Below are 12,347 nucleotides of genomic sequence, written 5' to 3'. Positions count from 1 at the left end.
CAATGACACTTCATTTATTCATTCAACAAATAGTGAGCATCTGGTTTCTAGAATAAGTTCTGTAATTTATTAGCTATGTGACATTAAGGAAATATGTAATCTCTCTAAGTCTTGGTTTCCTTATATGAGGAGTCTTGGCAATGACACTTCATTTATTCATTCAACAAATAGTGAGCATCTGGTTTCTAGAATAAGTTCTATAATTTATTAGCTATGTGACATTAAGGAAATATGTAATCTCTCTAAGTCTTGGTTTACTTATATGAGGAGTCTTCAAAAAGTTCATGGAAAGATTCACATTATCTTTTAATGCTATTTTTTCATGAATTTTTTGAAGTACCCTTGTATATGAAATGTAGATAGTAATACTAGCCCTGCTGATACAACAAGCTTGTTTTGCAAATTAAAGTCAATGCCACAAAAATATTTTGCAATTTACCTGAAAAATGAAGTGTAGATAATTACTAGGTCTTGACCACCCATTCCATAACTGACAAAAAAGTAAGGTAGGCATTTCAAAGCCCAATAGCTTCTGAAATGAACTATACTTCTGTGTCAACTAAATAAAAATTTGCTGTTGAGCATTTACTTGGACATTTTTGTCCTAAATACTATCCCAAGGTAAAATGAACTCCTGGGTATTAATTCTTTGTCAAAATCATACGGGTTCTAATTAGGGAAAGGAAATTTAATTATTAATTTCACCCTAGTAAAACTTCAAATTCTTTTTTATTTGCAGGTCAGGGCTATATGTGGGAAGCATGGATTGTATCTGACATTGAGCCTACTGGAAATATTGCTTAACCATCAAGATTTGGGTTACCAAGAAGAGATAAAGTGAGTTGACTTATGTTATGGACTGAATGTTTGTATTCCCTGCCCTCTCCTCAAAAAAAATTAATATGTTTAAGCCCTAACTCCTATCATACTGGTATTAGGGAATGGGGCCACTGAGAGGTAATTAGGTTAGATGAGGTCATGAGGGTGAAACCGCCCATGATAAGATTAATGCCTTTAAAAGAATAGAAAGAAATACCAGAGCTTCCTCTCTCTGCCATGTGAGAGTGTATCATGAAGGTGGCCATCTATGAGCCAGGAAGAGAGCCCTCTCCAAGAACTGAATTTGCCAGCACCTTGATCTTGGACTTTCCAGCCTCCAGAACTGTGAGAAATAAATGCCTATTGTTTAAGCCACCCAATCTATGGTATTTTATGTAGCAGCCCAAACTGACTAAGACAATATTTTATTCACATAGTCTTCTATTAGGATGCCAAACACAAAGATCTGTCTTTAGACTGTAAGATTTATAAGTGAAGCAATTTCATCACTTGGAGACTGAATTAAGGCATGTATGCTTTTGTTAAGATCAAAAGGTTTTCCTGGCCATAGAAAGACAAAGCATGAAACTTCCATTTGCAGCCATTACAGACTATTAAGAACTAGAGGTTCCCAGGGAACTCAGCAGCTGTGGGCAGCCCCAACCAGAGCTGCCAACACCACTGCTGTGTGAGTGATCCACTGCTGTCACTGCTACAGCAACTTCTGCCACAAGGGCAGCTTACCACCATAGCAGCAGCTACCACTGCCATGCAGGCAGCCCATAGACCACTCAACTGCATTGACACAAGGAGGGTCACCAGCAGAACCCAGGGAAAGAGGGGAATGAGCACAGAACTGTGACCCAGTGGCCCAATCCACAGGGAAAATTATGCTGCCACATGTAGCAGCACAGCAGGATGTGGGAGGTACGTATGAGCCCAGACGACTGCCTTGATCCAGGGAGGAATACACACAGGACTCCCCGCGAGTGCAGAAACAAGATTACCCAAGTAGAGTAAGGAAGAAAATTCCCAGTCACCACCAACCCATTCCCCCAACTAGGAGAAGCAAGGACCCAGAAGGAGCCTCTGCCTGTAGGAAAGAGGAAAGAGAAACCCCACTCAGGGTCACCCATTCAAACTGAGGAGTTCCAATATATCCCAGCCCACCCATCAGGGTCATGGGAAACTAGCTGGGGCGCCATTAAGCCTGCTCAGGGTCACCCACTCCAGCCAAAGAATGACAGAGCACCCAGGCACTTCTTCCAAGAACTTGAGAGCTCATTCATCCCCCAATGAACAAATACAGTGTCACTAACCTCAGCAAGGAATCGCTAAGTGTCCCAGTGCCTAGGGCACAGAGGCACTCACATGCAACTCCAACACTGAATACGGCTGAAGTATCCACATGGAGACTACACTACTGTGTCTACCCAGAACCACTACTAAAACACCTACTTAATGGCAAATATAAAGCACATCTACAGGAGGAAGTCCCTCACCTCAAAGCCCACTCCAAATAATAGAAGAAACTGCTCTACCAGATGACCAGACATCAATATAGAGATACTAGAAATATGAAAAAATGAGAAAATATGACAGCACCAAAGAAATACAATAATTCTCAAGTAACAGACCCCATAGAGAAAGAAGCCCTTGAAATGACTGAAAATGAATTCCAAGTAAAAATCTTAAGGCCACTCAATGAGATAAAGACTGAGTTAGACAACACAACAAAATGAGAAAATGTATCCAGGACATGAAAGATGAAATTTACAAAGAGATTAATAACCTAAAAAGAATGTAGCAGAACTCCTGGAACTGAAGGAGTCATTTAACAAAATAAAAAATACAACTGACAGCTTAAGCAGCAGATTAGAGAAAACAGAGAAAAAATTTCTAACCTTGAAGACAGTCTTTTTGAAAAAACCCAGGTAGACAAAAAAAAAAGAAAGAAGAATTTTTAAAAATGAAGAAGATCTAAGATAGCTAGCAGACAACCTTAATTGCACAAACATCCAAATCATGGGTATTTCAGAAGGGGAGGAGAAAGGAAAAGGTATTGAAAATACATTCAACAAAATAATAGGAGAAAACTTCCCAGGGATAGAGAGAGACATGGACCTTCAGATCCAGGAGGCTCAAAGATCCCCAAAGAGATTCATTCCATAATGATTCTCTCCTAGACGCATTATAGTCAAACTGGAAAAGCTCAAAACAGAGAGAGAATCTTAAGAACAAGAAAAAAGCATCAAGTTGCCTATAAGGGAGTCCTCATCAGACTAACCTCAGACTTCTCAACTGAAACTCTATAGGCCAGAAGAAAATGGTATGACATATGCAAAATACTAATTGAAAAAAACTGCCAGCCAAGAATACTATACCCAGCAAGGCTATCCTTCAGAAATAAGGGAGAAATAGTATATATCCCAGAGAAACAAAAACTGTTGGAGTTAACCATCACATGTCCAACCCTGCAAGAAATCCTCAAGGGAGTCCTGCATCTGGAATCCAAAAATGATGATCATTACCACAAATACATAAGAAAGAACAAAACCCACTGGTAGAACAAAAATGCAAAAAAGGAAGAGAAAGAAACTAAACCCTACTGCCTCAAAAAACCCAACAAACATAAGAAACAAACAATAAAAAGGGAAGAAAGGAACAAAAGATGTAAAACATCCAAAGGAAAATTGACAAAATGCCAGGAGTAAGACAGTACCTCTCAATGACAACCCTAAATGTAAATAGACTAAACTCTCCACTCAAAAAACACAGACTGACTGATTGGATTGTAAACCTAGACCTAACTATTTGCTCTCTTTGAGGGACTTACCTCACCTGTAAAGACACACAAACTAATAGTGAATGGATGGAAAAAAAAAACATGCTGTGCAAATGGAGAAAAAAAGATATGCCACCAAAAATGAGCAGGAGTAGCAATTCTTATATCAGATAATAGAGTTTAAACCAAAAACTATAAAAAGAGACACAGAAGGCCACTACATAATGATAAAGGGATCTATCCAGCAAGAAGACATTGATTGCAGTAAATGCTTACATCAAAAGAATAGGAAAATTTCAAATAAACAACCTAATGTTACTCCTCAAAGAACTAGAAAAACAAGAACAGTCCAACCCCAGAATTAGTAGGCAGAAAGAAATAATTAAGATCAGAGCAGTACTAAATGAAACAGAGACCCCAAAGATGACACAAAAGATCAATGAATCAAAAAGTTGGTTTTTTGAGAAGATAAACAAATAGACAAACCATTAGCTAGGATAACTAAAAAAAGAAGAGAGAAGGCACAAATAAAAATCAGAAATGAAAAAGGAGACATTATAATTGATACTACAGACATACAAATAATCAATAGGGGCTATTATAAACAACTATACACCAACAAATTTGAAAACCTGGAGTAAATGGATAAACTTCTGGACACTTATAAACTACCAAGACTGAACCAAGAAGACATAGAAAACCTAAACAGACCAATAACAAGCAATGAGATTGCAACAGTAATCAGCAGTCTCCCAACAAAGAAAAGCTCAGGACTGGATGGCTTTACTGCTGAATTCTACCAAACCTTAAAGAGGAATTAATACCAATTTCTCTTCAAACTATTCAAAAAAAGTGAAGCAAAGGCCATTCTTCCAAACTCATTCTATGAGGCCAGCATCACCCCGATACAAAAACTGGACAATGAAAAACAACAAAAAGAGGGGCCGGCCCGGTGGCGCACTGCTACAGTGCGCCGCTTGGGAAGTGCGGCAGCGCTCCCACTGAGGGTTCGGATCCCACATACAGACCGGCCGCTCACTGGCTGAGCGAGGTGCGGGAGCAACACCAAGGGTTGTGATCCCGTTGCCGGTCCCGGTCCGGTACGGGCGCGACACTGAGGGTTGCGATCCGTTGCCAGTCACAAAAAAAGACAAAAAGACAGAAAAAAAAAAAAAAAGAAAGGAAAGAAAGAAAGAAAAAGAAAACTACAGGCTGATATCTCTGATAAACAAAGATACAAAAATCCTCAACAAAATATTAGCAACCAGAATACAGCAACACACCAAAACTTTTATACACCGTGATCAAGTGGGATTTATTCCAAGGATACACGGATGGTTCAACATATGTAAGTCAATAAATGTGATACACCACATCAACAAAATCAAGGACAAAATCCATATAATTATGGGCCGAGTGCGGTGCTGGGAGCACAGCAGCGCTCCCGCCGTGGGTTCAGATCCTATATAGGGATGGCCGGTGCGCTCACTGGCTGAGTGCCATGTGGCCAGTCTCAAAAAGGACAAAAAAAAAAAAAAGAAACCTTATAATTATCTCAATACATGCAGAAAAAGCATTTGACAAAATTCAACATCCTTTCATAATGAAGATTCTCAGCAAATTAGGTATAGAAGGAAAGCATCTCAACACAATAGAAGCCATATATGACAAACCCACCATAATATCATCCTTAAAGGGGAAAAGCTGAATGCCTTTCCCTTAAGAACTGGAAAACGACAAGGATACTCACTCTCACCATTCCTATTTAACATAGTATTGGAAGTACTAGCCAGAGCAATCAGACAAGAAAAAGAAATAATAGGCATCCAAATCATAAAAGATGAACTCATCTTGTCCCTGTTTTCAGATGACATGATCCTACATATAGAAAAACCTAGACTCGGGCCGGTCCGGTGGCGCACTGGATAGTGCGCCGCTTGGGAAGCGCAGCGGCGCTCCCACCCGAGGGTTTGGATCCCACATACAGACCGGTTCCCGCTCACTGGCTGAGCGAGGCACGGGAGCAACGCCGAGGGTTGCAATCCCGTTGCCGGTCCCCGATCTGGTACGGGGGCAACACTGAGGGTTGCAATCCGTTGCCAGACATCGGTCCCCGATCTGGTACGGGGGCAACACTGAGGGTTGCGATCCGTTGCCAGACACGGAAAAAGACAAAAAGACAAAAAAAAAAAAAAAAGAAAAAGAAAAACCTAGACTCTACAAAAAACTCTTAGAGCTGATTAATGATTTCAGTAAAGTTGCAGGATACAAAACAACATTTTTTTAAAAAGCAGCATTTTATACTCTGATAATGAACTAGCAGAAAAAGAAATCAGGAAAGCAAGCCCATTTACCATAGTCAACAAAAAATGAATAAATAAATACTGAGGAATAAACTTAATCAAGGAAGTGAAAGATATATACAAACAAGAACTACAAATCACTGTTTAAAGCAATTAAAGAAGATACAAAAAGATGGAAAGACATTCCATGCTCTTGGATTGGAAGAATCAACATTGTGAAGATGTCCATACTACCCAAAGTGATTTACAGATTCAATGCAATCCCCATCAAAATACCAGAGGCATTCTTCACAGAAATAGAAAAACAATCCTACCATTCAGTAGAAAAACAAAATACCCTGAATAGCCAAAGCAATCCTGAGGGGGGAAACAAATGAAGCAAGAGGCATAACACTACCTATCTCAAATTATACTACAAAGCTATGGTAACCAAAACAGTATGGTACCAGCATAAAGACAGATACTAAGGCCAATGGAACATAATAGAGAACACAGAAATCAAACCACATACTTACAGCCAACTAATTTTTGACAAAGGCAACAAGAACATACATTGGAGAAAGGACTCCCTCTTCAACCACTGGCTCTGGGAAAACTGGACTTCCATAGATAGAAGAACAAAACTAGACCTTCACCTCTCACTGTATACCAAAATCAACTCAAAATCAATTAAAGACTTGAATATAAGACCTGAAACTATAAAACTCTTAAAAGAAAACAGGAGAAACACTTCAGGAAGCAGGACTGGGCAAAGACTTTGTGAATAAGACCCTAAAAGCACAGACAACAAAAGAAAAAATTTTTAAATGGTATTATAGCAAAATAAAGCTCTGCACAGCAAAAGAAACAATTAATGTAGCAACAACATAACCTAAAGAATGGGAGATAATATTTGCAAACTATGCACCCAACAAGGGATTAATATCCAGACAGTAAAAAGAAAAAAAAAGTAGCCCAATTAAAAAAGGGCAAAGGAGCTAAATAGATATTTCTCAAAGGAAGATATACAAATGGCCAACAGACACATGAAAAAATGCTCAACATCACTGAGCATCAGGGACATGCAAATCAAATCTGCATTGAGATATCACTACACCTCAATTAGACTGGCCATTATAAAAATGACAGAGAATAAAAATTTCTGTCAAAGATGCAAAGAAAGGGGAACCCTCCTATACTGTTGGTGGGACTGTAAATTTGCATAACCATTATAGAAAACAGTATGGAGGTTCCTTCAACTACAGATAGAGCTAGCATACAATCCAGCAATCCCACTGCTGGTACATACCCAAAGGAATGGAAATCATCCTGTCATTGTGTTGAAGGAATACCTGAACTCCCATGTTTATCTCAGCTTTATTTACAATAGCCAAGAATTGGAACCAAACTAAATGTCCACTGATGGACAACTGGATAAGGAGTATGTGGTATATATACACAACAGAATACTACTCTGCCATAAAAAAGGATGAAATTCTGCCATTTGCAGCAACATGAATGAAATTAAAGAAAATTATTTTAAGTGAAATTAGCCAGGTACAGAAAGAGAAATATCCTACCTCATAAGTGGGAGCTAAAAAAATAATAAAATAAACAAATAAATAAATGAAAGAAATATACAGCAATCACAGTAATTCACTGAACTCTCAAAAGGAGAGAATATAACTAAGACCAACAGAGGTGGGAAAAGGGAAGCGGTGGTTAGTGAGAAATTGATAAAGGGCCACAAAAAATGATTACAATGTGTGATGTTGAATACACTAATTATCCTGATTTGAACATCTCATATTGCACACAGATATTAATATTCAATGCTGTACCCCACAGATATGTACAATCAATTATGTTTCAATAAAAAATAAATAAAATGTAAAAAGAAGTAGACTTACCATTTCACCTTAAACAACTAAAAAATAGGATAAGATATATGAAGCAATAGTTCTTAGACATTGAACATGAAGTAGAACAGAATGGGGGTTCCTGAGAAAAGGAAAACAAATGAGGTACACCCAGCTTATTGCACAGGAAGGGGAAACGTAAACAGAGCCCAGAATTCTCCTTGAATTAAAGGGATAGAGTTTGGAGTTCCAGGAAAGCCAAGGAAGCTAGAATGCACAGTACAGAGGAGCAGAGAGGTGAGAAAGTTCTCTCTGGAGACTTCCAGGAGCTGCCCTGGAGTCTTCATGTGAGTGCTGGCCAATGTATCTGTTTGGAGAAACGACCCAAGGCCAGGGAAAGGGACACCAAAAGAAAGAGGTAGGAAAATTCTTAGATCTCACATAAGATTGGGAATGGTTCATGTTTTCACCAGCCAGTGAGGAAGACCTCCTAACACATGTGGCACTGAGTAGAGTCCTTAAAAGCATATTGCATTGTAGCAGGGTCAGATTACCCTAAACAAACTCAACAAATCTTAAAAGCCCTAACAAAACTTAGAAATGATCCAACTATTTTTTAGCAACTTAACAACATTAAAAGCCTTCCTCAAGTTTTTGCTCAAATGTCTCCTTGTCAATGAGGCGTATACTAACCCTATTTAACCCTATTTAAGGTTGTAGTCCCTCACTGCTTCTTTCCCTTAACCTACTCTCCTTTTGATCTACACACTTATCAACTTCTAATAAATCAGGTAATTTGCTTATCTGTCATGTTTATTGCCATTATCTGTCTCTCCCTGATTGACAATAGGCTATAGCACCTTGGGGCAAGCAGAATATTGTTTTATTCATTGATGTATCCCACGTATCTAGAGCAGTGCCTTGTACATAGTAGGTATGCAGTAAATATTTATGAATTTAAACTGAATTAGGGGAGTAATAGAGTCTCAAAATACTCTCAGGGATGCTGCCCAGTCTCTAGCTCATAGTCAAATTGAAAGGGGCTTTCCCTAAATACCTCATCAAAATCAGGTTCTTTGTGCTGTACTATCTCATAGCATTCAGTCTTCTTATTTCTTAACATTTATTACTATTTGCACTTATATATTGGTGTGATTTGTTAGTTTAGTGTCTACATAGTGATCTCCATGCTGGCAAGGAACATAACTGTTTTCCTCACAGTATATTCCCAAGATCTAGCCCAGTACTTGGCACATGGTAGGTATGCAGTAAATACTTGATAGATTCATTTATTCATTTATTTAACAAACATTTATTGAGTGCCTAGTATATACCAAACACTACTCTAGCCACTGGGAATATGGATATGAATAAAACAAAGCCCCTTCCCTCATGAAGCTTATATTCTGCTGGGGAAGAGAAAAAATAAATAAATGAGAATATATGAGGATACTTCAAAAAATTTGTGGAAAAATAGAATTAAAAGATAAGATAATACAAATCTTTCCACGAAGTTTTTGAAGTACTCTCATATGGTATATCGCATGGTGGAAAGAGCAATACAGAAAAAGTAAAAAGGATTAAGATTATGGAGAGTATCAATTGATGAATAAATGAATAAAGAGGTTAGGAGGATGAGCCTAGCCATTGAATTTCCACTGGACTAGATTTGGACCTGAGAGTTTACTGTCTCTAAAACTTGGGGGTTGTTAGGTGAGTGGCTAAGCTGGAAAAGCAGAAGACTGACCTAGGCCCTGAGTGGAAAACCAAAAAGCTAAAATTGAGAGTCCGCCAAAGATACCAATCTAAAGGGAATAAAAGTGAGTATCGAGGGTCACATATACCTGGCACATAGTAGAGGCTCAATAGATACTTGTTGATTAAAAGTTGAGACCCAGAACCAAGATACCAGGAATCAGGAATATAAGACCAAGAGAATCAGAAGGAAATCAAGTTAGGCTGCCAATTATCCTATTGATATTCTTAATTTCCCGCTTCCTTATGCAGGCCGGAGAAACACAGGTTTCTTTATTCACGTGTCTTTGACCTTTGAATGTTCAAGGACATTAAAACCAGGAGATCCAAAGAAGAATTGCATTTATAAGAGATAAACCTTTCATCCTTAAACAGTCATTGGCTAAAGCTTCTTCTGTTGAATTAAATCCATTCCGTTAAGGGCTTTGTATGCAAACCTATATCCTTAAGAGATTAAAGATGCAATTTAGACACACATTTTAGGAGCTGAATGCACAAATCATTATTTTAGTACATATTGTCCATTAATCTGCTGTTCAATTGGGAGCCCATTTGGAATGTGGCTGCTTGCTAATTAGCAGGATTCTAGTGCTGAGCTGCTTCCTGATTAAATGTTCTTTAGAATCAATAAAACATCAGGAGGGATTATGGTGATGTGGGATTAGCCCCACCTAACCAAATAAAATGAGTTGTGTTCCCTTCTTAAAACTGTCATGTTGCAAGAGCTATCGAGAGGAGCAATTTTGCAAACCCTGTTACAGAGGTTTGGCTTTTTTTTTTTTTTTTTAAACATTGAGATTTGTTTTGTGCCATTTGCCTACCAATTAGCAGACACATTAGTGAATGACTGCCAGGGTAAGGCGATTTTGAGAAAGACTTGATTACAATTTCAAATCTCTACTCTGAATCACCCTGATGTAAAATGAGTTCAGGTTGTGTTGGATGGAAATTATTATCCCTGTTCTTGGCCAGGAACATGTAAGTCAGAATTAGCATTTAATGTTTTTGTGTGACTTTGCGATAAATGGTAATTAAGGAGGGCAGAGAGAGAACAGGAGGCAAACTAATACTCTAAAATTGTATTGGCAAAATTAAATGCTTCAAACCAGTTTAAAACACATGCACACAAGCCAAATTGTGTTGGGAGAGGGGATAAATAATGAAGCTGCCATAGGAGCTTCGAGAATAGAGTGGACCAATTGACACAGCCACAAGTAGGACTTATCATACACATCTGGCCCATTATTGAGAGTGCAATTAGGTTGAAAAGGACTGGTTTTGCTAATCCCAGGAACAACCAGAGGATTTTAGGAGATAAAGAAAACATGAGGTGTCTGATTCAGCAATTACTGTTTAAAGGGAATGGGAAAAGTGTGAGGCAGCAAGCTATTAGAGATCTGCCCATTGGCTGGGCCTTAGAAATCAGACCTAGCTTTTTTCTTCCAGATTCTAATAATAATAATAGTAAATATGCTATTACATTATCATTATTAATAGCCACCTTTTATATAGTACTTACTATATTCCAAGCAATGTTTCAAATGCTTAATAAATATTAACTCTTCTTTTATTTATTTATTATTTTTTATTGAATTGTAATTGATTATACATATTTTGGGGGTTCAACATTGACATATGTTGATCAAATCAATATTATTAACATATACATTATTACAAATCATACTTATCCTTTATGCCCTCGACCCAATCTCTCCCCATCCCTCTCTCCCTCCCCCGTCCCACCTCTGATAACCCTATATTTCTTTTCTCCTTCTGAAAGAGTAACTGTTAGTCTGTTGATTTGTTGCCTAGATGATCTGTCCAGTGCTGAGAGAGGTGTGTTCAGGTCTCCCACTACTATTGTAGAGTAGATGCTTCCTCTAGCACTCTGGAATGGGCTTGGTGGAGAAAGACATCCTCTTCTTTTCTTTGGTCTCTCCTAGTGACTCTCCTTGTGTCCATGCACTCGAGTAGCTGGTGGGCCATCTGCATGGTGGTTGTGGCATCTAGCCATTTTTGCAGCAGCCATGGTTATTGTGGTGGCTTTGGTGGGCCACCCACATGGAAATGGTGTTTTTGGCATGCTGCTTGCCTGGTTGTGGGAGGAGGGGGCAGTCCCTGGCTCCATCTGTTCTTGCATTCAAAGATGTTGTGGTGGAGCATTTGGGTGGGAGGAGAAGAGAGAAAGGGGGAAGAAAATATGGTGGGAGAAGGAGGAAGGAGGGGAACATGGTCGAGGCTCATTGCACCCCCCTCATTCCTGCAGGGGAGACCAGGGGGCTTCCAGTGGTGGCTTGGTCACTGTTGGGCTGAATGCAGATGTCAGGGGGGGGTGGCCATAGCTCTCAGCCCTGCACTGCACGAGCTCAGGAGCCCAATGTGTTTCCTGCGGCGGCTCGGTGGTCATCACTGAGTTTGTTGCAGGTGTCAGGGAGTATGGCTGAGGCCCCCACCCCTCCCCCCTCCTTGGCTTGGGGGCCCAGGGGCCTTCTGGTCCTTCTAGGTTGTATAGGTGTTCTTGGTGAAGTGAGACCTTTACTAGTTAATATCAGACTTTGTCTCTGTCTGTGGGTATTTTGTTTTTTCTTTCAGTTCTGTGTTGAATTATTTGCTGTTCCCACCACTTGACTTTGCACCAGAGCTAATTTGTTGTCCTTTGCTTATTTCTAAAATGGCAGAGCTTCCTGTGGGGACCAGCACTTGAGCCCTGTAGATGAGCTAAATAACTGCATTCCTGCTGATTCCCTGGGGAAGACTTTTTGTGCAGCTTCGATTTTAATGGTTGTCTTTGTAGGTGCTTGTGGGTCTTGTGAGATCCAATGCACCAGGATTGTGTGGAAATTCTGG

The 12,347-nt window shown here is 39.3% G+C and overlaps 1 protein-coding gene across 1 annotated transcript in view; it reads left to right on the top strand.

Annotated features, from left to right (window-relative positions):
- The window catches only part of LOC103604833 (chromosome unknown open reading frame, human C1orf87), an 84,260-nt gene that overhangs the window by 46,199 nt on the left and 25,714 nt on the right, over window positions 1-12,347 (top strand). The window contains exon 9 of the mRNA XM_008589415.1: window positions 740-837. Within this exon, the coding sequence (XP_008587637.1) occupies window positions 740-837 (98 nt within the window). The remainder of the gene's footprint in view (window positions 1-739; window positions 838-12,347) is intronic.

The sequence above is a fragment of the Galeopterus variegatus genome, unplaced genomic scaffold, assembly GCF_000696425.1.
Source record: "Galeopterus variegatus unplaced genomic scaffold, G_variegatus-3.0.2 Scaffold5423, whole genome shotgun sequence".
Lineage (NCBI taxonomy): Eukaryota > Metazoa > Chordata > Mammalia > Dermoptera > Cynocephalidae > Galeopterus > Galeopterus variegatus.
The sequence above is the reverse complement of the archived record's forward strand: the minus strand, read 5'-3'. Positions and strand labels throughout refer to the sequence as shown.